The sequence below is a fragment of the Vulpes lagopus genome, chromosome 5 (assembly GCF_018345385.1).
Source record: "Vulpes lagopus strain Blue_001 chromosome 5, ASM1834538v1, whole genome shotgun sequence".
Taxonomy (NCBI): Eukaryota; Metazoa; Chordata; class Mammalia; order Carnivora; family Canidae; genus Vulpes; species Vulpes lagopus.
This window is the reverse complement of record NC_054828.1, coordinates 131913887-131935219: the sequence shown is the minus strand read 5'-3', so window position 1 is coordinate 131935219 and position 21333 is coordinate 131913887. Positions and strand designations below refer to the sequence as shown.

General features: G+C 60.7%; 1 protein-coding gene across 1 annotated transcript in view; it reads right to left on the bottom strand.

The window, feature by feature from the left end:
* Positions 1 to 397: 397 nt before the first annotated feature.
* Positions 398 to 21333, bottom strand: part of EIPR1 (EARP complex and GARP complex interacting protein 1) — a 122357-nt gene continuing 101421 nt past the window's right edge. The window contains exons 5-9 of the mRNA XM_041756781.1: positions 18465 to 18564; positions 7313 to 7449; positions 4287 to 4454; positions 2843 to 3010; positions 398 to 940 (exon numbers count right to left, since the gene is read on the bottom strand). Coding sequence (XP_041612715.1) covers positions 766 to 940; positions 2843 to 3010; positions 4287 to 4454; positions 7313 to 7449; positions 18465 to 18564 — 748 coding nt within the window. The 3' untranslated portion in view covers positions 398 to 765. The remainder of the gene's footprint in view (positions 941 to 2842; positions 3011 to 4286; positions 4455 to 7312; positions 7450 to 18464; positions 18565 to 21333) is intronic.

Genomic DNA, 21333 nt, shown 5'->3' with positions numbered 1-21333 from the left:
CCGGGCCCACAGAGGAGGCCCAGGCTAGAGTCCATGTGCTCGGTGTTCAGGGTCACCTGGCAGTGGGGGTCACACCTCGACGTGGGATTTCCCGAGTGGGAGTGTGCTGCTGGGTGACCGGGCGCATGGATGCAGCTCCCAGGGATGAGTCCAATGCCATCAGCATAACGTGAGCAGGACCCAGTAGGGAGCAGCACGTGGGACCGGGTGCCCAGGCTAACGGGCCATCTGGTCACTGCCGAGGTCCGTGCACAGTCAGGTCAGGCCCAGGATGCAGGGTGCAGGGGCCCGTCTGCCCGTCGGCCCCCCTCTGGGCGGGGACACGGAACATGCACAGAAACCAGGCGACAAGGTACGTGGGGCAGAGTCTTGAAAGAACGAGGCAGGACTCCGTGTAGCACAGCCTTGCTTGTTTTATTTTCAATCTCAAGAGAAAAATGAGTTAATGTTATATAAACAAAGATTTTTTTCTTTCTAATGAAACTCCCAACACCCTTAAAGAGACCAGAGAAAGCCGAAGCCAGGAAGACGTGGACGCCGGGAAGGGCGGCTCACACCTGGCACAGGTGAGGATGACGCCCGCCTCCGGGAGGGGTGACGTCGCGCAGGGTGGCTGTGCGGTCGGCAGGAGCTCCCTGGTGTTAACGCCCACCGGCCGGCCCGAGAGGCAGGCGACCTGGTTCTCCCCACGGGGACCCGCTGGAAAGCGACCTCCAAAGAGCTGCACGTGTTCGGGGACCTGCCAGGAGGTGCATCAGGACGGGCCTAGAGCAGTATGTGGTACTTGAGCGCCCGGGGCACCCTGTTGATGACGAGCCTCCCGTCGTAACTCAGGGAGGCAAACAGCCAGGGGTCGGCGGAGGACCAGTCCACGGCATACACGCTGTCCTCGTGCTCCTCGTAGGTGGCGATGACGCTGTCCTGCGGCGGCTCCTGACTCCTGCAAGGCACCAGAGACACGCGTGAGCGAGGCGGGGGGCGGCCTGCGGGGGCCGGGGCCTCGCTCCCCGCACCGGGCGGGCGATGGGAGGAACCAGGGCAGGCGCGCTGGGCCGCCAGGCCGCTCCGGCACCTGCACACAGACGCTCACAGGGCCGCGGGGCGCGGGCCTCCACCGCGGCGTAGGGGTGAAGAGCAGGCGTCGGGAACCTCCCGGGGCCACCGAGGTTCGGGGGGCAGGGGGTGGTGACCACAAACACCCATGAGGGCTGAATAAAGAGTGACGAGAAGCAGAAAGGACCCTGGGGACGGCCAGCGTGACCCCAGGACAGCGGGTCCCGCTGGCGGGGCAGGAAGGGGCCCCTGGGCCTGGCCTCAGGCTTCGCAGCGCGGTCGGCCAGGACGCCCGTGTCACCTCCCTTTAAACTGGAGTGACCGCGCCCCTTCCCCAGGAACCCTGACCCGATGGGGCATCACATGTGACACCGCACGTGACGGGAGGAAAGCAGACCTGGCCCCTGGGCCCTGACGGGCCATCACGGGCTGTCCCCCGAGCGGCCACACCAGACCCCAGAAGGGCAGGAGCCGCTTCTCCCCCCGGCACTTTGTTCCCGTCTCACAGAAAGCATCTACTCGGCCCCCACTCTGTGCTCCCGGACCCTGCGCAGGCCCCTCCGCGTCCAGCTCTGCGTGCCATCGACCCCCTCCCGCGACGTGGACCCGCCGTGCCCACTGGGGCTGCATTACAGACGCCACGTGAGGATCCTCTTGGGGATTCGTTCTCCCAAGTTTGGCAGGTCACGCGGACAGACCACGGGAGGACAGTGGGGACACGGGGGCACCACCGCACCTGCCAGCCTCCCCACCTCAGGCATGTCCCTGAGGCCGCCTGCGTGGAGGGCAGCACCCCTGGGCCACACGGCGCCAACCGCCCCCCGGCGAGGAGCCAGAGCCCATGACCCCGACGGCAGGGCAGTCGGCAGGTGTTTGCACCAAGACGACTGCAACCGTGTTCCCAGACTGCGGATCCACGTGCTTGAACGTGGGAAAGGCCCGAGGACAGAGCTGTCTTCTCAAAAGTGAAGCGGGGCTCAGCTCAGGTGGGGCAAGAACCTCAGAACGGGTCGGGGAGGCCTGCTGCCTGTCGGCCTCAACCGTTCCCCCACCCGGGGCTGACCCCGCTGCACGCAGCTCCCCCTCACCAGCAGGCGTCTCCTCAGAACACAACAGTCCCCTTCCATGTCGCTGACGGACGACACGGCTGCCCCCCCTCGCCCCGGCGCCCAGTAGCCACAGCTGCACTCCGTCGCGCCTGGCCTGGGGCGCCCCGGCTCTGCACCAACCAGGAGTGGGCCCCCAGGAACCCAGGGGTCTCGGGGGCGCGCCCTGGCTGGAGAGCTAGCCCCCGAGCAGACGCAGCTGCGATGGGAGACCACCCGTCCAAGAGGCGCGGCTGCTGGGACACGCACCGAGGTCTCCCACGTTCCCTGCGGAACCTCAGGCTGCAAAGGGCCGGGGCCGAAGGTGCTCACCTGGAGTCCGCGCCCCGCCACGGGGAGGGCCGCCGGCCAACGACGGAAGCACACGTCTCAGACCCAAGCCCATGGAGAGGGCGCCGACGATGACCTGTCGCTCCAGGGACTACCAAGCCCTCACTGCCACCGAAGGGCACGTCTGATCACGAGCGGCCGCCCCTCCCCTCTCCCATACAGTGTCCGACAAGAGCGGACAGACAGTGGGTCGACGCAACACAGCGTGAGCTCCCCTAATGCAACCCCCACGCCCCCGCCGCAGTGCCGACGGCCCCAGAACCAGGGCCCCTGACCCCCACCCAGACGCTTCTGGCAAGAGCCACCTGGACCGCGAGGTGGGAGGAGGAGCCCCCTCCGCCAGGCGCCCTTACTTCTCCTCCGGACGGCGCTCCTCCTGGTCACTCAGGTCATCGTCGTCCACCAGGTGGCCGAAGGGCTCGGAGGAGATGGACACCATGTTGGTCAGGATGACCCTGCTGTCGCTGCTGCCCGTGAGCACAAGCTGGTCATGCGAGTGGTTGTAGCGGACGTTCCACACCCTGGGAGGGAAGGAGGCAGTTCTGGCGGCAGGCGGACCTTCCTGGACGGGGCACCCTCGGGCTGGCCGGGCCTGCCCTGACACGAGGACGTTCCCAGCAGAGGGCCAGGCCCACTGCGTGCTCCTCTCCAGCCTTCCTTTAAGGCCCGGCACCCAGACACCAGAGCAAGCGGACGTGCAAACCTCACAGGGGGAGGAGGGCCTGCTGCTCAAAACGCCCCCCGGGCTTTCCGAAGCGCTAACGGCAACACCTGCCCCAGAAGCAAAGGACACATTAGGGAGGACCCGGCGCATGGAGCCAAACCCCAGGGCGACTTCCAGCACCAGCTGCCGCGGGGCCGGGGTGCGCTCTGGGTTTGGGCCATGGCACACGTTCCCAGGGAGCGCAGCGAGCTGAGCGGAGGCCCGGGGGCGGGGGGGGCGGGGGGCAGACGCCTCTCCTCGGGCTGTGGCAATCACAGAAACCTACCGACTTGGGCAGAACCGTACCCTGGTAGGCCGGGTTTTTAAATGTCCCGATCCCAGAAACAACATGGTTTCTGGTAAGTAATTCAAAGAAATCAGGGACACAGACCCGAAGAAGTCACCCGTCCTGAGAGGTGCCCACCCTGGCCTGAGCAAGGGCTCCTGACGGTACTTTGGTTCCTACTCCTCTAGGACTTTCTTACACACACACGTGTTCACATGCACATAAGAACAGGGACGCACGCCCACGCACAAACCTGCATGCTCACGCCCTCACAAGCACACGTGCACACAGCCTGCACGTAGTCTGTACGGGCACGCGGGTCTGGAGCAGACCCCTCACTAACTCAGCACCAAGTACCCGGCACACGGTAAACACGAAATAGCGAGCAAGGACGGCTCTCGGGCACCGCCCGCCCCCGCAGAGCTGTCCCCTCCCTCCTGCTCACGGCGTGGGTATCACGGCCCGACTTAACCCGTCCCCTACCGATGCACATCAGGGCGCTCTCCAGGTCCCCAGCCTGGCAAGCAATGCCTCCTGAACATCTGTGCACGCTGCGTGTGCACGTTAGAACTGGTACTATTTCAAGAGAACACAGAATGCAATGTATTTTCTTCTTTTCCTATGTTTATAAATCATAAACATTCGGATTTGGGATTAGTGTTTCTTTAGGAAAAATAAAACTGGGTTGATTGAACGATTCACAGCAGCACAAACTAGTCTGGTCTGTGCCTTTCCAAATGGGAAAGGAATTAGCAAAATAAATTATAAGACCCCCCTACCCTGGACCAGCATGCAAAGAAGTCCGTACCAGTGGGAGTGCTCCTCCAGGGTCTTGACGGGCTCGGTGACATTTCGGGTGTCCCAGAACTTGACCTTGCAGTCGTCCCCGCAGCTGGCTAGGTAGTACTGCTTGTTGGGGTTGAAGTCCAGGTCCCGCACCAGCTGCCCGTGGGCGTTCTCTATGCAGTATATCTGGCTGCGGGAGAGAGCGAGAGGCGTGCACAGGACGTGCAGCGGTCAGGACAACTCCACCCACGACTGGCCCAACTCCCGTTCCCCAGGGCACGCCGGCCTCAGGGACTGCAAGTTGGGCCACGGCCATGCAGGCTGGGGCTCCTGGGTCTGACGGTGGGTGCCGGGGGGGCCTGCTACCACCCGCCCCCGTGCCTCTCCCAGGGCCCAGGCTTCTCCAGGAGCACACCTGTGATCCCTGCAAGCTGCAGAGGCAATGCTGCTTCATGGCTGTCACAGACGTGACTTGGCACTTCGAGAAGAGAGCAAGTCGGCGGGACTGTGACAGCCATGAGGACTGGGGACAGACTCGAGAGAGCTGACCGAGTTCTAGAACACGGAGAGAGGGAAGCAGAAGGTCGGTGGCAGGCCGGGAGTACAGTGCTGCTGGTGTCGGGAGACGTGGACAGAGGGAAGGAAGGAGACACTGGAAAAGCAATCAGAACCAACGACGGAGACGGCGTGTCATGGCTGGGCTGCCTTCACCTGTTCATAGCACCTCGCGGTGCCAACACTGGAGGCGCCTCCACCATGGCCCGGCGCAACACAGGAGATGCAGGGCGGTGTTAAAACCAGTCACACGGCTGCTTCGGGTGTGTGTGTGTGCGCCCATACGCACACAAGCACTCTGTACACATCTTCCATACACATGTGCAAACAAGGCACACATACACACAAGCGTGTGCATCCACACCTGTGCACACACATGCACAGATGCACACACATCTGCACACATCTTACATACACGTATGTGCACACAAGGCACACATACACACAGACGTGTGCATCCATCCTGTGTACACACACGCACAGATGCACACACCAGTACACACACACATACACACAGACGTGTGCATCCACACCTGGGCACGCCCTTGTGCACAAACAGGCACATATGCACAAGCGTACACACCTCCACACATCTTCCATACACACGTGCACACACAAGGCACAGATACACACAAATGTGTGCATCCATCCTGTGCGCACACACAGATGCACAAGCACGCACATCTGCACACACCAGTACACACACATGCACACAGACACGTGTGCATCCACACCTGTGCACGTACTCATGTGCACACACAAGCACAGATGCACCAAAAGCACACATGCACACACACATGTGCGAATGGACCCAACGGAACCTTGACCTCCACAGCTCCAAGCTCAAAAGATGTACAATGAGAACATTCCATCAACTAGATCCTTCTGTTGTCAGAAAGCCAAAACCAGAGGGGCTGGGCACCCCGTGGGGCTGGACAGTGGCTGGACCTGAACGTCCCACCCCCGGTCGGGGGGGGGCAAGGCCACGGCTGCCTGCACTGCTCCGTGCATTTCCTCTCCTGGTGTGGGCCCCCGGCCTGGTCTCCCCGGCTTCCGTGCAGTGGTGAGCCAGTGGGTGGCCCTGCTCCTTGTTATCAGTGTGCACATGTGACAGTCGTGCTGCGTGCAGCTGCTCTGCCCTCGAGGTGGGTAAACTCCCTTCCACCTTCTCCCACGCTGGACTCCTTGACCCCAAACCACTGCAAATCTTGAAACGGTTTTTATATCCTGCACCTTTCCAATACCCTAAAACTTCTTCCTAAAATAAGATACCCCAAACCTGAAGACCTGCCACATGAAACGGGCAGATGCATAAAACTACAGCCCCGCAGGCCCAGGGACACCGGGCGGACAGTCCCGCGAGCACGGAGCACCGCCCAAGGGTTTTCTGTGTGCCCTGGTGGCAGTGATTTTAACACGAAAGCACAACATGTTCCAGAAGCAACATTAAAAGCACCCTGGTTAAGTAAAAACCAAAGTGTCCTCAAAAGGAGAAATAACTGTCAGCAAGGGGTCATCCCGGACAGACCCAGGGGGAGCGGAGGTGCCACCGCCCAGAGCCACCTGTCATCTTTGTGTGCCATCTGCAGTGTCCTGTCTTTAGATATTGAAATTCCTCCCGTCCTTTAGAGAACAATGCAGAGGGAAAGATGGCCTCGGGACCACAGAAGCGGGTCTGCACCGGCACGTTCCTCGGGCTCGTCGCCCTCGGCTCTCAGCTCTGGGCTTCTGGCCGTGAAACCCCACACACACCCCTCAAGCAGACACACACACCCTGAGGAAGGAGCGACTGATTATTTATTAGCTGCTGAGTTTCCAGAGGGGCCGCAGACCTAAATTTAAAGTCGCCCCCCCCCCCCCGAAGGCAGTACACGTTACTTCGTGACGTCCGTCTCTGCAGCTCGGTGATAAATTACAGCGTGCTGAGGGGTAAACTGTATCTTAAGAACGATTGCACGGCTCCCGTTGCCATGGCAACAGATGTGCACACCATCACTCCTTTGCCTATCAAACCACACCTGGAACAGAAAAATCGCTCTTATTTGTTCCATTAGAACTGCTGGCTGCTGCGCATAATGACTTACATGACAAACTACGCTTACCCGAGAGGTGTGTATCTTAAAGGCACAGAATTGGTCACAGGCCAGTCCTCTAACTTAACCTGGGGGCTGCGCCTGGCCACCTGCGCTCGCCGATCACAGGGAGCGAGAGCCCGGCCATCCCCCTCACTGCAAAGTGCCACCACTGAAGGGACAGCCACACGGAACAGTAAACCACCAGCTGACCAATGCCGTCCACCCCGGGGGTCTGCTGGCTCCGGCCGGGCCAGAGAAACGGAAAGAGATGTGTGCCTTCCTGCCCAAAACCAGACCAACTGGGACACGCCAGGTGCCCCCAGATGCACCTGCCTCGGAACCGCCCCCTGAGGGATAGAGAGGGGCCGAGACGGGAGGCAGCGCCTGGGCCCGCCTGCAGCCCACGCCCATCACTGACCTCATGCTCCGCGTGTCCCACCCTCGGATGGTCGTGTCGTTCGCCGTGGCCACCTGGGTGCCAGTGTGGTGAGGGCTCCACCGTCCCGAGGTGAACTTCAGCTGTCCCTTCCCTTCCAGGGATGCCGAACTGGCCAGCTGGGAATTGGATGGTGTTTTGAGGGAAAAAGGAAAAAACAGTAATGTTTAAGAGGACATCCTATACTCACAGAATATTGTTGAAAATAATTACTGAAAATAATTAAGCAGCTCCGTCTTTGTTTCCTTCCCTTAAAAGGCAAAAATGTTAGAACCTTATTTGGAAAAAAAAACCTTAAAACTGAGTACAGCAAAAATAGAAAGCGTATTAATAGTGCCTGCCAGCGCTGAACGTGGCCTGCCAGGGTGTGCGCCCGGATCAGCTGACGCTCCGACCTGAAGGCAGCGCCACCCAACCACTCACACACCTGGCTTCACCCAAAGGCACACAGGGCTGGCGGGGTGGCCTGCTCAGACACTGCCCTCAGGACGCTGGCCTCCGGCTCCTTCCCCTGGGGGTCTGATAAGACCTCGTGAGACCCACTGGGGCCGTCTTGGGGCAGCACCACCCTGTCCCGAGAGATGGGGGCTCCTGACGGCGAGCAGGGGGGAAGGGCCTCCTGCCCCTCGTGTCCTGCCCACGCGCCCACTGGCCCACGTGGCACTTTACGCACAAAGACGCATCACAGTGGCCACATCGTTATTCCAATTCTGAGGCCGACTGCGCACGCCCCCTCTGAGGGCAGGGGGACGGTACAGGCCTTTGTCCGCAGTGCTGCCACGCATCTCCGCGGCGTCACCTCACTCAGGCTACCTTGAACACCAGCCTCATCCTTTGGGGCACTGGCAGGGCTGAGGGAGTCGGTGGGGACAGTGAGCATCCCCTGGGACCGGCCCGGGTCCTGCGGCCCATCTCAATGCTTTATTGGGGCCCCTGGAGCACAGGTCAGGGCAAGACCCCAGGCTGGAAGTGGGCAGGCCTGGGGCGGCCCCCTAGCCTCTGCGGGCAGTTCAAGGGGATTTGAGCTGAGCCTCAGGGAGAGAGCACCTGTTTCCTGTCCGGGGAGACCGGCCCTGGTAAGAAATGTGACAGAGAAGGATCCGTGAGACCGACTCCTCCAGGAGATCCCCTCATTCTAGGAAGCAGCGCGGCAATAGCCGCCCACCCGGGACACACTCCCCCGCCCCACGCAGGAGGCGCTGCCCCTCTCTGCAAGGTTTCTTGGCTCAACATGTTCCAGAAAATCTTTCTCCAAAAAAACAGCATTTTCCTGCCTCACTGATGAGGCATATCAGGCAGACCATGAATCTCAGGGCCCCTCATGCCCTCGCTAAGCTCCTCCTGGCTGCACGGGGGCGAGAGGCCCGGGGTTCAGCAGCAGGAAAGAGGTGAGGTGTGTGACGACACGCCGCCGGCAGCCGAGCTGGCACACCCTGGGGGCCTCCGAGCGGATGGCGCGAGGCGTGCCTTCCTGGGAATCGGAGGGGCCCTCCCAGGTGCCCACAGCCACCTGCTCCGGGGCCGCCCCCGCCCCCCACCTGACGAGTCCCAGGAAGTCAGGTGTGCCTCCTCGGAAAAGCGGGGGCCTTTGGTTTATACTTCACCCCAGTGAGGGACCCTGTTCTGCCCTCACATGAGCAAGTTCCACTTACTAATCCTGTCTCCACGGGAAGTTAAAGTGTCATTTCCGTCCCACGCAAGAAATGGGTACCGCGTCCCTGCTCACGGGGATGCGCGCTAGCGAGGGCGACAGCGCAAAGCAGAGGAGCGACTGGCCCTGCACTCTGGGGACCTGGGGGCCTGGCCAGGATCAGGTCACACCACTAGAGGGCACGGTGGCACCCAAGGAGCAGCTGACCCCACGGAGACCTGGGGTGTGCCTGGGATGGGGAGAGTCAGAAACAGAAGGGACCGTGGCTGGGGACAGAGGCAGAGGCCAGGCGTGCAAACCTCTCATCCCAGGGCCTCCCCAGGCCAACCGTAGCAGGGCCAAGGGAAAGCCGCTGGTGCCCAGGAGCACCAGGCCGAGTGGGTGCCATGAGTTCCTGGCAGGCCACAGAGAGCCACCATGGGCATCAGCGTGGGGCAGGCCCAGAGGACAGGACCTGAGGCCAGCCCCACAGTGACGACAAGAGCAGGGGGCAGAGGGGCCGTGGGAACAGCAAGGAGGCCTCCGGTGAGCTGGGACCTCAGGGTGTCTGGGGGAGAGGTCAGACGTGCACTGAGGACTCCGGCACCAGGGCCCCCACACCTCACTCCTGCACCCGTCCACACCCACTCGGAGCTTCTTGGGCACCCTCTGGACCGGTGTCCTCACGGTCCCCAGGCAGGGACAGGGGCACCCAGAGCTCCAGGGCATGACATGCCACAGCAGACACCCACACAAGGCCACACTGACCTTGAGACTCATGGCAGAATTCCTGGGGAGGGACGTGGCCTGGCTCAGCCTGTCCCATGTCACCACGACCAGTCGGGCAGGTGGGGTGACAAGAACACATGGACTGTGTGGTTACCGCACGCCGGGTCAGGACAGCGCACCATCCTGATGAAGGACGTGGCTCTGCCCTCTTGCTCTCCGGACATCTCAGCGGCCCAGGCTCCGGGATCCGAGCGGAGCACAAGGCACATGGGTCTGTGGCAGGTGGTCCCGTGCGGAGCCCACGGGGACCCCGCAGGGCGCACAGGCCACTGTGCCAGAACTGCCACCAGCAAGCCACAGGGGAGGACAGAGAACTGCCGGCAAGAGATTCACGACGGGGACCCGCGCCTGAGCCACACGAGGACGGTGTGCAGGAACAAGCAGGCAGGAGGCGAAGACGAACGGCCCCAAGAGCAGCGACGAGCACATGTTCCCGAGGAGCCCTGTGACCTCAGACGCTGAAAAGGGCTCTAGAACCATGTTAGAGACACGCGGTGAGCTCACACTTGGCGTTCACCGGCCGAACTCGTTTTCACCTCCACACACACAGCATCGCTAAGAAATATTTTCATGGTTCCCTGTAGGGAAAAAAATTAAGTCACACAAGAGTTCTATGGGTGCAATTTCACTTTTCTGAAGACGGCGTCAGGTCAGCGGGAACGTGAGAGGGTTGGACGCCTAATCTAACTAGTCAGCGCTCGGTGTTCTCGGTCGTCCGTTAAAGCAGCTGACTCATCATCAAACTCTTCAGAAAGGTGGAGACGTAGGCTGTGCCTTCAGAAGACACGTCACGCGTGTTCGGTGGAGCGACTCTCCTGCGAGGCTGGCGAGGGGAAGCGCGACGTCGCCCTGAATGGGGAACACCTGTGCTCTTGGCGTTTATGTCACCCCCAACTCCCCCAGGACTCCCCTGGAGATGGGAGATCAGCAAACTGACCGGCGCTTCTGCCTCCAGAGCCCACCCCACAGAAAGTCTCCCGGACGCCAGCTCGTGGACTATTCCAGGTTTCGGGAGCAAGTTGGTAACTCATCGATCCACCGACCGACCAGCAGCCGGCTGCGCAGGCATCTGCAAGCACATGGAGGGCCTGGGCCACACTGAGTACGGCAGAGGGAGAGGCCGGCGGAGGGGGGGTGAGCCGGCCCCCATCACACCCACCTGCTGCACAGGTGCGCACGCTCCACGGGAGGTGCCACCACTGGTCATCAGCTACTGTGCGGCCCTGACCTGGCGGAGTCGCTGCAGACACGCGATGTACGCACCGACAGCTGAGCTGCCGAGTACAGAGATTCACTAACTGCAAATAAACATCAGCCAGCCTGGGCCAGGCCACGGGGAGACGCAGGCAGGGAAGGCAGCCCAGAGAAAACACAGCGGTCCAGCGGCAGCAGCCAGAGGAGGGTGTGGTGAGGTTGGGGGACCCAGGACGGGCTCTGGGGCTGCACAGGCTGAGTCAGTGAAGGACGGCAGTGAAGCATTTCTACAGACACCAGGCGGGGTGTCACATAACAGGAAGGTGAGGCGGTGCAGGCCGGGGCGGGCGGAGCTGGGACGGCCCTGGGACGGTCCGTGGCAGGTGGGTGGGCAGCACCCAGGTCCTCACGGCCTGCGGGACCCCTTCCTGGGTATCGGCCTCAGAGCAGCAGAGCCCTCCGTGCTGAGGGGCGTCCTGAGGTGACACTGTCTGAGGGGCTCCCCGTCCCACTGGCTTCGATGAGGCCGGCCACCATGATCAGGAGCCCGCGTGCCGGGAGCCGAGGGGCCTCAGGTCTGCGGGCCAACGACGTCCTGCCACAACCTCGTCCTGAGCTTGGGGCAAGAAGACACCCCCGGTCGAGCCCTCGGATGAGCCCTGGCTGCTGACACCCGCACCACAGCCACAGGGGACACAGGAGGGCGCCTGGCTCCCAGGCCCCTGGTGTCCTCACGGGGACTGCCCTGACGAGGGGGCCACGGGGGCAGCCACCTTTGTGGTCCTCTGTTAGAGGGATAAGGGACACAAGCGCCAACCAGAGGTCAGGGGAGACCGCCAGTGAATCCCAGCTGACTCCACAGCCAGGAAATCCAAGACCCGGAGAGGGTGGGCGGCTCGCCCGGGCCACACAGCCAGTGGGGCAGGAGCAGGACCCGCCTCCTGCTTCGACTCCTGGGCTCACTGCAGCGCATGATCTGCCTGGGCAGTGGCAGCCCCGTGCCCACCCGGAGGGAGACCGTGCCACCGCCGTTGAAGGCCTGCTTCGGGCAGCCGGCAGGGCGTGCGCACTAAGGTCAGGCAGCCGCGTGACACGGAGGGAGGGCTCAGCAAGAACTCCAGAGGGGGCACTGCACACCGTGACCTGGTTTTCAGCGTTGAAGAGAAATATCCGGTGCTTCCCAGCCCACGAGGAAGGACTAAAGCCACCCCACGAACTTATCTGAAGGGAGTGAACTAACAGCAAGTATGAACTCTAACCAACAGAATGCTGCTCCTCCCGCGGTCACGAGCCGCAGACGTGGGCGTACGGCTTCTGAAGACCGAAGCGGCGCTCCCTGCACCCAAGACCTGGGCTGACAATGGTGCCAGCGCGCAGAGGAACGCAGCAGAGAGGTGCACGCTGCCCACCACCACCGACAGCGGAGCAGCAGCTGGGCAGTCAGGAGGGCGGCGATGGGGAGCAAGAGCAGGCACGGCTCTCAGGGCGCGGGAGACACGACGCAGTCACCCAGGCAAGCGGCACAGCCTGTGGGGGCCACGCTCACACGACGGCCGTGGCCGCTGCCCGAACCCCTGTGCCCCGCCGGGCTCTGCACACCCACGAGCTCTGCCCTCCTGGGCCCTGGACGTGGGGATGCGGCCGGCCTCTCTCAGGCTGGAAATCCCAGCCCCAGCTTTGACCATGACGACTGCCCGGAGCCAGAGCCCCTGCGCGGCTTCCCAGGGACCTGACCAGTGACCCAGTCCCTTTGAGCCTGGCTTCCCTCCGGCAACGCGCTCGTGAAGTGGAGCTCATCAAGAACCCGCCCCATGGGGCCAAGCGCCCTCCCAGTACCGGGAGCCCTGGTCTGTGCTCGGGGTCCACGGAAGGCATGGGGCGTGTCGTCCGGGGCGCAGGGCAAGGCACGAGCATTGATGGCGCGGTGGTGGGAGTGGATTCAGCAGCACAGCACAGCCCATCGCTGCCCTCGGCTGCGGAACAGAAAGGAGAAGCGCCACCTGACGGGGGTCGGGGCCGGCCGGGGCAGGACCCTGGCTGCCGGTGCGTGTGTGGACAGGTGCCCGGGCCATGGGGGTGGGCGTTCCCGGCTCCTGAGTGTGGCCCCAGGAAAGCCTAGCAGGTCCCCCGCCCCCCGGAGACTCGGTTCCCCCAGAGGAAGCGTTCCAGGCTCCACAGAGCTGGCCTCCTGGAAGCCAGAGCCTTCCTGTCCTTACAAAACGCACACAGGGCATCAGGTGCCAGCCCTGGTGAGAGAATTTGAGGTCATTTTACATTTATTATTAGCTTATTTCCAACTGGACTCTACTTGTAGGAAGAACAGAACGAAAAGGGCTTTGCCCCCTTTGCTGCCCCAGAGCCTAAGCTCTGCAGAGGAAGACGTGTCCTGCGCCCGTGACTGCGGCCTGACTTCAGCGCCACACTCGAAACGGGAAAGGTCGTGAGGCAGATTTAAATTTTTTGACCAAGCTGGAGGAGAATATAGCCAACACCTGGTCACGCCACTTAGACGCCGGTGATCTGCTGGAGAGAGATCTAATTATAGCTGATCTCTGGCGTGGCGGAAATTCTCTTATGAAAAAGAACAAAGGAGAAGAACTTGGAAGCGCTGCCACGATGACAGCACCTGTGTCCGTCCCGTGTCGGGTGTGACCCTCCCCTCTGGGGGAAGGTTTCATTAGGAAGCGCACAGGGGTCGCTGTCTGGTGCCTCAGGTTCTCCCCTCTGGACCTCGGGCCTTTGCGCTGGGATCCTGTTGACCTGACCCTCATTCCTCTCTGTCCGCGCAGTCCCTCCCTCCACTGCTGGCTTCCTCCCTCCACCCACTCGTCTGCCCGTCCGTCCAACGGGCACTGAGACGCTGTCCTACTTTATGGATGCGGAATCCGGTCCTGACTTTCCAGATGAGGACACAGAGGTGTGGACACGCCACTCGTCCAAGGTCACCTGGGAGTGAATGGCAGGAACGGGACCTGATGTCGAGGCTCGGAAGGCTGCCTGGACTCCCGCCACGGAGCCGCGGCCTTCAGCTTCCCCCCCGGCCCTGGGACCGCTGTGGCTGCCTTCACCACAGCCGCCGGCCCATGCCTGTCCCAGCCTGTCACGGCAAAGCCCGCAAGCTGAAATGAAATCACCTCTGTGCTGTGGGCCCCAACACTGGAAGATGTTCGAACCCTGGAAGGCCGAGGCCGTGTGTCCACGTTCAGAGCCCGGCCCCACCGAGGGGCACGTATCACGCCTCCGCGGCGGCTGCGTCCCCTTAAACTCACCGAGTTTGCCAAACGCACTGTTCACTCTCGTGCACTGCTGCTAGAAGGAAGCCTTGGAGAGCTTGAGAAGTGCATGTCTGCCAGACACCAACGCCAGCCTGTTCTGTGCGGGGTGACTTTTTCCAAGATCTAATGGAAGACGATTCCTGTTGTCTCTGATTTGTGTAAAGTCAAAAGCTGTATGTAGCTCTTATGCTACGTTGAGATACGCAACTTAGGAAACAACATACTCTGTATTTTCTTGAAAATCACTTTTTTTTTTTTTAAATAACTATCCTGAAGCATCAACTCCAGTGGCTGCTGTCCGAAACCCAGGGCTCGAGGGGTTCTCTTTACTGTCAGCGAGGCAGCAGTGCTCAACTATTTGGAAGTTCTTTTTATGAGACTCACCAGAAAGCCAGCTTTCAGAGTTTTAACCTGTTTTCTGTGGACCAGTTTCACAAAGCTTGGTCAACCATCCTATTTACTAGGTTCAGCTCCAAATAAATGCTGACTGTTTGCAACACTCCCATGCAGCCTCACAGACCAAACGTGGCTGGTGGTGAAGACAGGCCGGGGCCGAGGCTCGGGCCAGCGACACACAGCACACACCTGCGGGGCCACAGCAGCCCTTCGCACGGCAGGGGAGCGCGGTCAGGGTGCAGCCCCGAATCTGTTCCTGCGACTGTGCCGCCTCCAGGACGTCCCCTGGGCCTTTGGGCCTAACTTTTTCTCAGCTGTCAAGCAAGGGCTTTGAGTTCTGTGACACCGAGATCTGGTACCTTACGTGGATTGCTTTACATCAGCGAGGGACCAAGGTCTGTCAGCGACCGGCTGAGCTCCGTCACAGCTGCGAAGGCACAGTGTGGGTGCCTGGGGCTCCACGCATCCCCTTGCCGTGTCCTCAACGCTGGCATCTGCACGTGCTGAGTGAGCACATGCACGTGGACATGGCCCACACGCCCCAGACGGGGAAAGAGCGGCCACGTCAGCGAAGATCGCGGACATCAGGTGAGGTCAGGGAGGACGAGCCCGGCCCGGCGGGCCCATTGAGTGCAGCAAACGTCCCCTCTGGTGGGATGCTGGGGGGGCGGGGGTGGGATGCGCAGGTGAGGCGGGGTCGTCTCTGCTCCCTTCTTTCGATTTTGCCATGAACCAGTTAAACTGCTCTAAATAATAAAGTCTATTTAAAAAAAGATGAAAACCTTTCAGCAGGCGAGAGGCCTTGCTGAGCAGACGGGACAGGGAGGAAGGGGACACTCGCGTGGGGTGGAGCGACCACGTCCATGTGACACTCACGCCAGCGCCACAACAGGCCCCCCAGCCCCGGGCAGGAGAACAGGTTCCCAGGGGCCGGCCAGCCGCGGCCTCGCCGTTGCTGGGCACTAGGCAGGCGTCCGGGTCCAGCCCTTCGTCCCAGGCCGCCAGACTAAGCACAGAGATACGCGAGTGAGCGAGCCTCCTTCTCCCGTCGGGGCCACGTGTGGAGACAGCAGGCCGGGCGTGAGGCGTGGTCACCGTGTGGCAGGTGACAACCAGGCTCCCAGGAGGGAGGCGACACGGGGCCAGCCCTGCATCCGCCCAGCCTCCCCCACCCCACCCCGGTCCCCAAGAACAAACGCATGTTTTCTATTTCAGGCACAGCGGACGTGCCCTGAGCTGCCACCGCTAGCTCCTCCCCCGTATGTGCAGCCCTTGCCATAGGTTTTAAACCTCAGACTGGAACATTTCTGAAAGAACGCCGCGTCCTTGAAGCCCACTCCGCTCCTTCTGAGAAGCGTTCCTGAACGCTGGTACCGCGGGCAGGTGCGCCCCGGGTTCATCCTTGAGAAGCCCCCACCCTGACGCGCGGCCAGAAGGAGGAGGACAGCCGACTCTCAAGGCACCCATCTTCCTTTTGCTCTGCTGCCTGCTGCACCTGGAAAGCTATTTATTTCCACAGCTACTGAGAGCTGCTGGGCCCCAGAGATGGATGAGCACACTCCAAAACAGCGAGGCATCCCCTCTGCCTTCATCGGGGCCGGGACCCCACGCAACCTCCCCCTGCAGACCTCCCCTGGGCTCTGCTAATGATTATAAATGGCAAAGAACCTCCGATTTAATTGCAAAAGGTAATGATGCAGCGAGCATAAGATTAGATTCACCACAGAAGGCAATATCCTCCAACAATAAAAAAAAAAAAAAAAAAAAAAAAAACAACGGAGGAGCTGGGTGTGAAGATGGCCGGAATCGATAGGAAGGTTTCGGTATTAAATACCACGGCAGAGGGTCGCAAAGTGGTATTGACAGAAGTGCTGACGGCAGATAAAAACGAAGGAGAGAAAACTAAATTGGTCTCTGCAGAAAATAAGTTACAGATTAATCACCCTACCATAAAATCATTCTGAGATGACCGAGGGTCTGGAGCGGCGCCCCCGTCTGATTACGGATGGGCTGCTGGACGTGCGTGCAGCACCGTGGCTCGCCCCTCCGCGGCCTCTCCCTGGGCAGGGCACGCCAGGTGCCCACGGACCCCCGCCATCAGCTCCCCCAGCACCTCCTGCACCTGCACTGCAGCAGGAAAGTACTGCTCCCTTCCTGCCTCTGGTCTCTGGGTACGCGGAGCACCTGCGGGGGGGCAGGGGGTGCACAGGAGGGGGCAGGAGGGGCCTTGCTGCCAACTGGACTCAGACTCCGTGGCCCGCGCCCAGGAGGGGCAGCACCATCTCCCTAGACCCACAGCCCACCCGGAGCAGCAGCCCAGGCACTGGGTTACCTTCAAGTTTCCTGTTCTGCTCTAAAATCTGGGTGAGAGTGGCATTTCAGGCCACTCCATGATACAGAAATATGTCTTTTTTAAAAAATAAAAACCATGATTTTTCCCCTTAAATATTACTTAGGCACTACGAAAACAGACCAGCTCTTCATCCCACACTGAAGGCTAGGAGACCACCCTTCTGACCACACGGAGTTTTAAAACTTGAACGTGGAACTTTATTCTAAAGAGTCTGACTTTGATGCCATGTGCTGATGATGATAAATCACTACTGGCGCCATCTCCACTGCCTACCCGAGAATTTATTTGCGTTGTAACATAAAGGAGCTAAAAACGTGTCATGGGAACAAAGCAATGTCAGACGGGCCCCACTACAGAATCTGTGCACAGACCCTGCTCTGGTCCCTCCTGCCACGCGTGGCCACGGAACCGGGGACACCGTGACCTCGTCGTGTCAAGCCTCTAGATTGTTCTCTCTAAAGGTGTTACTTTGACATAAACAAATGCAATGAAACCATGAACACAATATAAAAAATCACATTTTAAGAGAGAAAATTTTAGGGAATCAACATGTCCCGTATATACTAATCAGAATGTTTACTCTAACGGACAAAGTATTGGAGGCAACAAATACTCGAAGGCACAACTGATTCCAAAGAAAGTCAGCGCGAAACACTCAATGGTGTGAGGATGTGCGGCCCCGTGGGGAGCTGTGAGGGGCCTGCCACTCCCATCCGTGGAAACGGAGCCCCGAGGGTGACGTGCAGGTCGCCGCGGCTCAGGCAGGGAGATGCTCTGTGCTGCCCAGCCCGCCCACAACCACACGCACGGGGTGTGACTGCGACCACGGCAAGGTGTGCACTTGTGAGCGAGGGGAAGGTCAGCTGACAGGCCACAGGGCTGGGCGGGGGGAGTGTCACAGGCCACAGGGGTCACAGGCCACAGCAGGGGGCACACAGGCCACAGGGGTCACAGGCCATGGGGGTCACAGGCCACGGCAGGAGCCCAGAGGCCACTAGCGGTTATAGGTCACGGGGAGTCACAGGCCATGGGGGTCAGAGGCCGAGGACCACCGTCATTTTCAACTCACATAGAAATTTGGAAGCAGCTCACCAGCACCGGGAAATTAGTACTTTATGACAGCTCCTACCTAAAAGGTTATTTTAACCAGACTGCAAATCTGTCCACTGAAGAGACAATACACTTGTTCAGCGTCTAAACGAGACAATACCCATCGGGAGATCCCACTGCCTCTTGTGGACAAATATGGCCAAAGGGTGGGGTTTTGTCAGCCTTGGGTCCTGTGTCCTGTTGTGTGCGGGGCCCAGGGCCCGACCTCGGACAGCTCACTGAGGGGCCAATCACGCAGGCCCCCGATTGGTGCTTCTGTCCGCTCACTAACCATGTCATAATCTATGTCAAAACCCTAAGCATACACCAACCAACTGCCTTCGGAACTCAGCCAAAAGGTTCAATTAAAAAAACACAAAAGCTGAAAACTGTACGCTGGTCACTCACCACGGCCTGGCTGGAGCTTTCCTGCAGGTCCCACAGCAGGATGTGGTTGTCCGCCAGAGAGATGACCCTCTTCCCGTCCCCCGTGGGCTCCCACGTGACACTGCAAGGAAGAGGAGGCCCCATTAGTACAGAGGCTGGAGGTGCCCGTGTCTCCGCAGCTGTTGCACGCACCCCTCACGAGCAGCCAGGCTCTCCCGAGCCCACGGCCAAGGCCCACGCCCGCCACGGCAGTAGCAGCAGGTGTGTGCGGTGCGGCGTCCTCTCCCGATGAATGCCCGCGTCCTCCCGACTCAGCTGCAGCCACATGGTTAGGTTAGGAGATCGGGGGGTTAGGAGGCCAGGCCTTCGGGCGCTCGGGGTTACAGGGGGTGGTGAGGGCGGACCCGTGACGGGACTGGCACACTCGTGTTCCCTCTCTCCCTCGCTGCCGCTGCGGCTGCCTCCTCTCCCGCCAGGTGAGGACACAGTGGGAAGGCAGCGTCTGTGAGCCGTGAAGGGGGTCCTCACCAGAGCACGGCCATGCTGAACCCCCGACCTCAGACTTCTGGGCCCCAGAACTGTGACAAATAAGGTCTGTTGTTTCAGGCCCAGGCAGCGGTGCTCTGTGGTGGCCACAGGAGCCAACGCATCTTCCCGGGGACCGAGGGACACAGAGCTGACCAACGGCGCCAATGGGACGGGATGAGGCCTGCCGGGGGGCCGGGTTTCAAGGGGGCCCCACGTGGACACTGCCACCTGGGCAGAGTGCCCACAGCTTTCGTAGCCCGAGGACGCAGCCGACGGTCTGACGGTGGTGGGAGAGGGCCCGTGTCTGCCCTGCCTGTGGCATCGGGTCTCTTCCCCTGTGTCGGCCAATCTGAGCCCCGGTTCCCTGTCACTGCGCCAAAGCCACCCCACCCAACACAGTGCACGTCTGAGTAACTAGTGGAAGACCACAAATACCTGCAGGAAAGCCACGGCGATCAGAGGTTTTCAGCGTGGCCCCAGGTGTGCGTTTGTCTTCACTGACAAATTCCCCCAGGACTACAAAGGGGAGACTCCTGCTCACATACGGTAAGGGGGGGGCGGTCTGCAGACCCCCAGTAAACACCACACTGCTTCTCCTCCTAAGAGAAACAACACCGACGGGGGGTGTCCTCGGGCGCCCCCGCCTCATGCCGTCATCCCAGGACCGTCCGCGGAGCTAGGAATACTTTCAATCACAACATTAGTATCATTCAAAACCACAATTTCCTTCTCCTCTGTCGTTCAGGAAACGCTCGTGAAGTTCATGGCGCTGTGACCACAGGTGCAGCCGTCCTCTAGCAGACGGAGCTCAGCGTGTCTTTCCTGATAACAACAGCGAAAAATGCACAATATCCAGTACATAAAACTAAAACCCAAGAGCTGGAAGAGGCACCAAGAAATCCGGTTCTGGAATCTGCTGCTCCTACTTTGGTAAGATAATGGCTAATCCCAGCTGTGAACATCCTCCCTCACAGCAAGACGACCAGACCTCTCCTGGTAGCGCATTTCCACGGGTAAACCTGTGCGGAGTTCACAGGCTGACTGTGAAGACCAAGGGCCACTGCAAGCCGGGAAGGAAGGCTGAGACCAGGCCGCCCCGACAGCTCACACTCATTCCCCACAGTGGGGAGGCCGCACGCCCGCCGCCAGGGTGCCAGGGAGGTGGGGTTCTGCTGAGCAGCGTCCGTCTGGCTTGCGGAAGGCCACCTTCCCACCGTGTCCTCCACACGGCAGAAAGGGAGCCCGCGTGCGTCTCCCAAGGCCCTGATCCCACTGTGCGCGCTCCCCGCCCAGGCCCTAATCACCGCCAGACCACCTCCCCGTACCGCCACGCTGGGGATCAGGGCTTCAGCAGACGAACTGGCGGGCAGAGTCCACAGCACGACGTATCAGGAGCAGCACCCGCGGCACGGCCTGCGAGGAGCTCCTCACGGATCTCACTCATAACTGACACACGCCCCCGCCCCACCCCAGCACACCCGCAGGCAGAAGCCAGGATGGGGAGAAGCTGCGTGGCCGTGGCGGGGCCCCCAGGGGCAGGAACACCCAATCCGGTGTTTGCAAGGCTACAGGTTGAAAGGCGATGACACACACACGGGGACTTTTTAACAGACACCCCAGAAAGCCAGAGATCCCGGGGAACCGACAAATCACAGGACAAGAATTAGCCAATCTGATCCCGAGACTGACTACCTAATTATGGCGGTTTCTCCAACCAGGCCGAGGGCTTCTGGAGAGCAGACCCAGTCTGCTCGAGGTCGCTCATCCTCCCCGCAGGGGCCAGCGATGCCCGAGGCGCACGGCCCGGGACCGGTACTTGCTCATGGGGTCCCAGGAAGAGTGAAGAGCCGGGGAAGAGAGGTGCTGCCTAAAAACGTGAGATCATTTCCAAGTACGTTCAGCTACTGGCCAGTGCTTGAGGTGGAAAACTCCACGAGCCCTAAGATGAGGAAGCCCTTTCAAGGCATCTGAACAACCGAGATCCCTCCACTAAAGCCCACGTGCTTATTTTATGCTCTAAACTGCATGATCTCTCGAGCCCGTACTCAGATCTCCCCTTCCCCTCCATGTGCCCACCCTTCTAACCTGGTTGCTCACAATGTCCAAACTACAGATGGGCCCTCGAGCAGCAGCCCATCTGAGGCGGGAACACAGCTAACAGGTAGAAACATGGTAGAAACTGATCCCCACTGCGGAGGGGAGGGGGGAAGGAGAGGGGAGGGAGGAGGGAGGGGAGAATAAGGGAAGAGAGGGGAGGGGAGGGAGAAGGGGAGAGTAGGGGAAGAGGAAGGGAGGAGGAGGAAGGAAGGGAGAGGAGGGGGAGGGAGGAGGGAGAGGGAGAATGAGGAGGGGAGATGGAAGA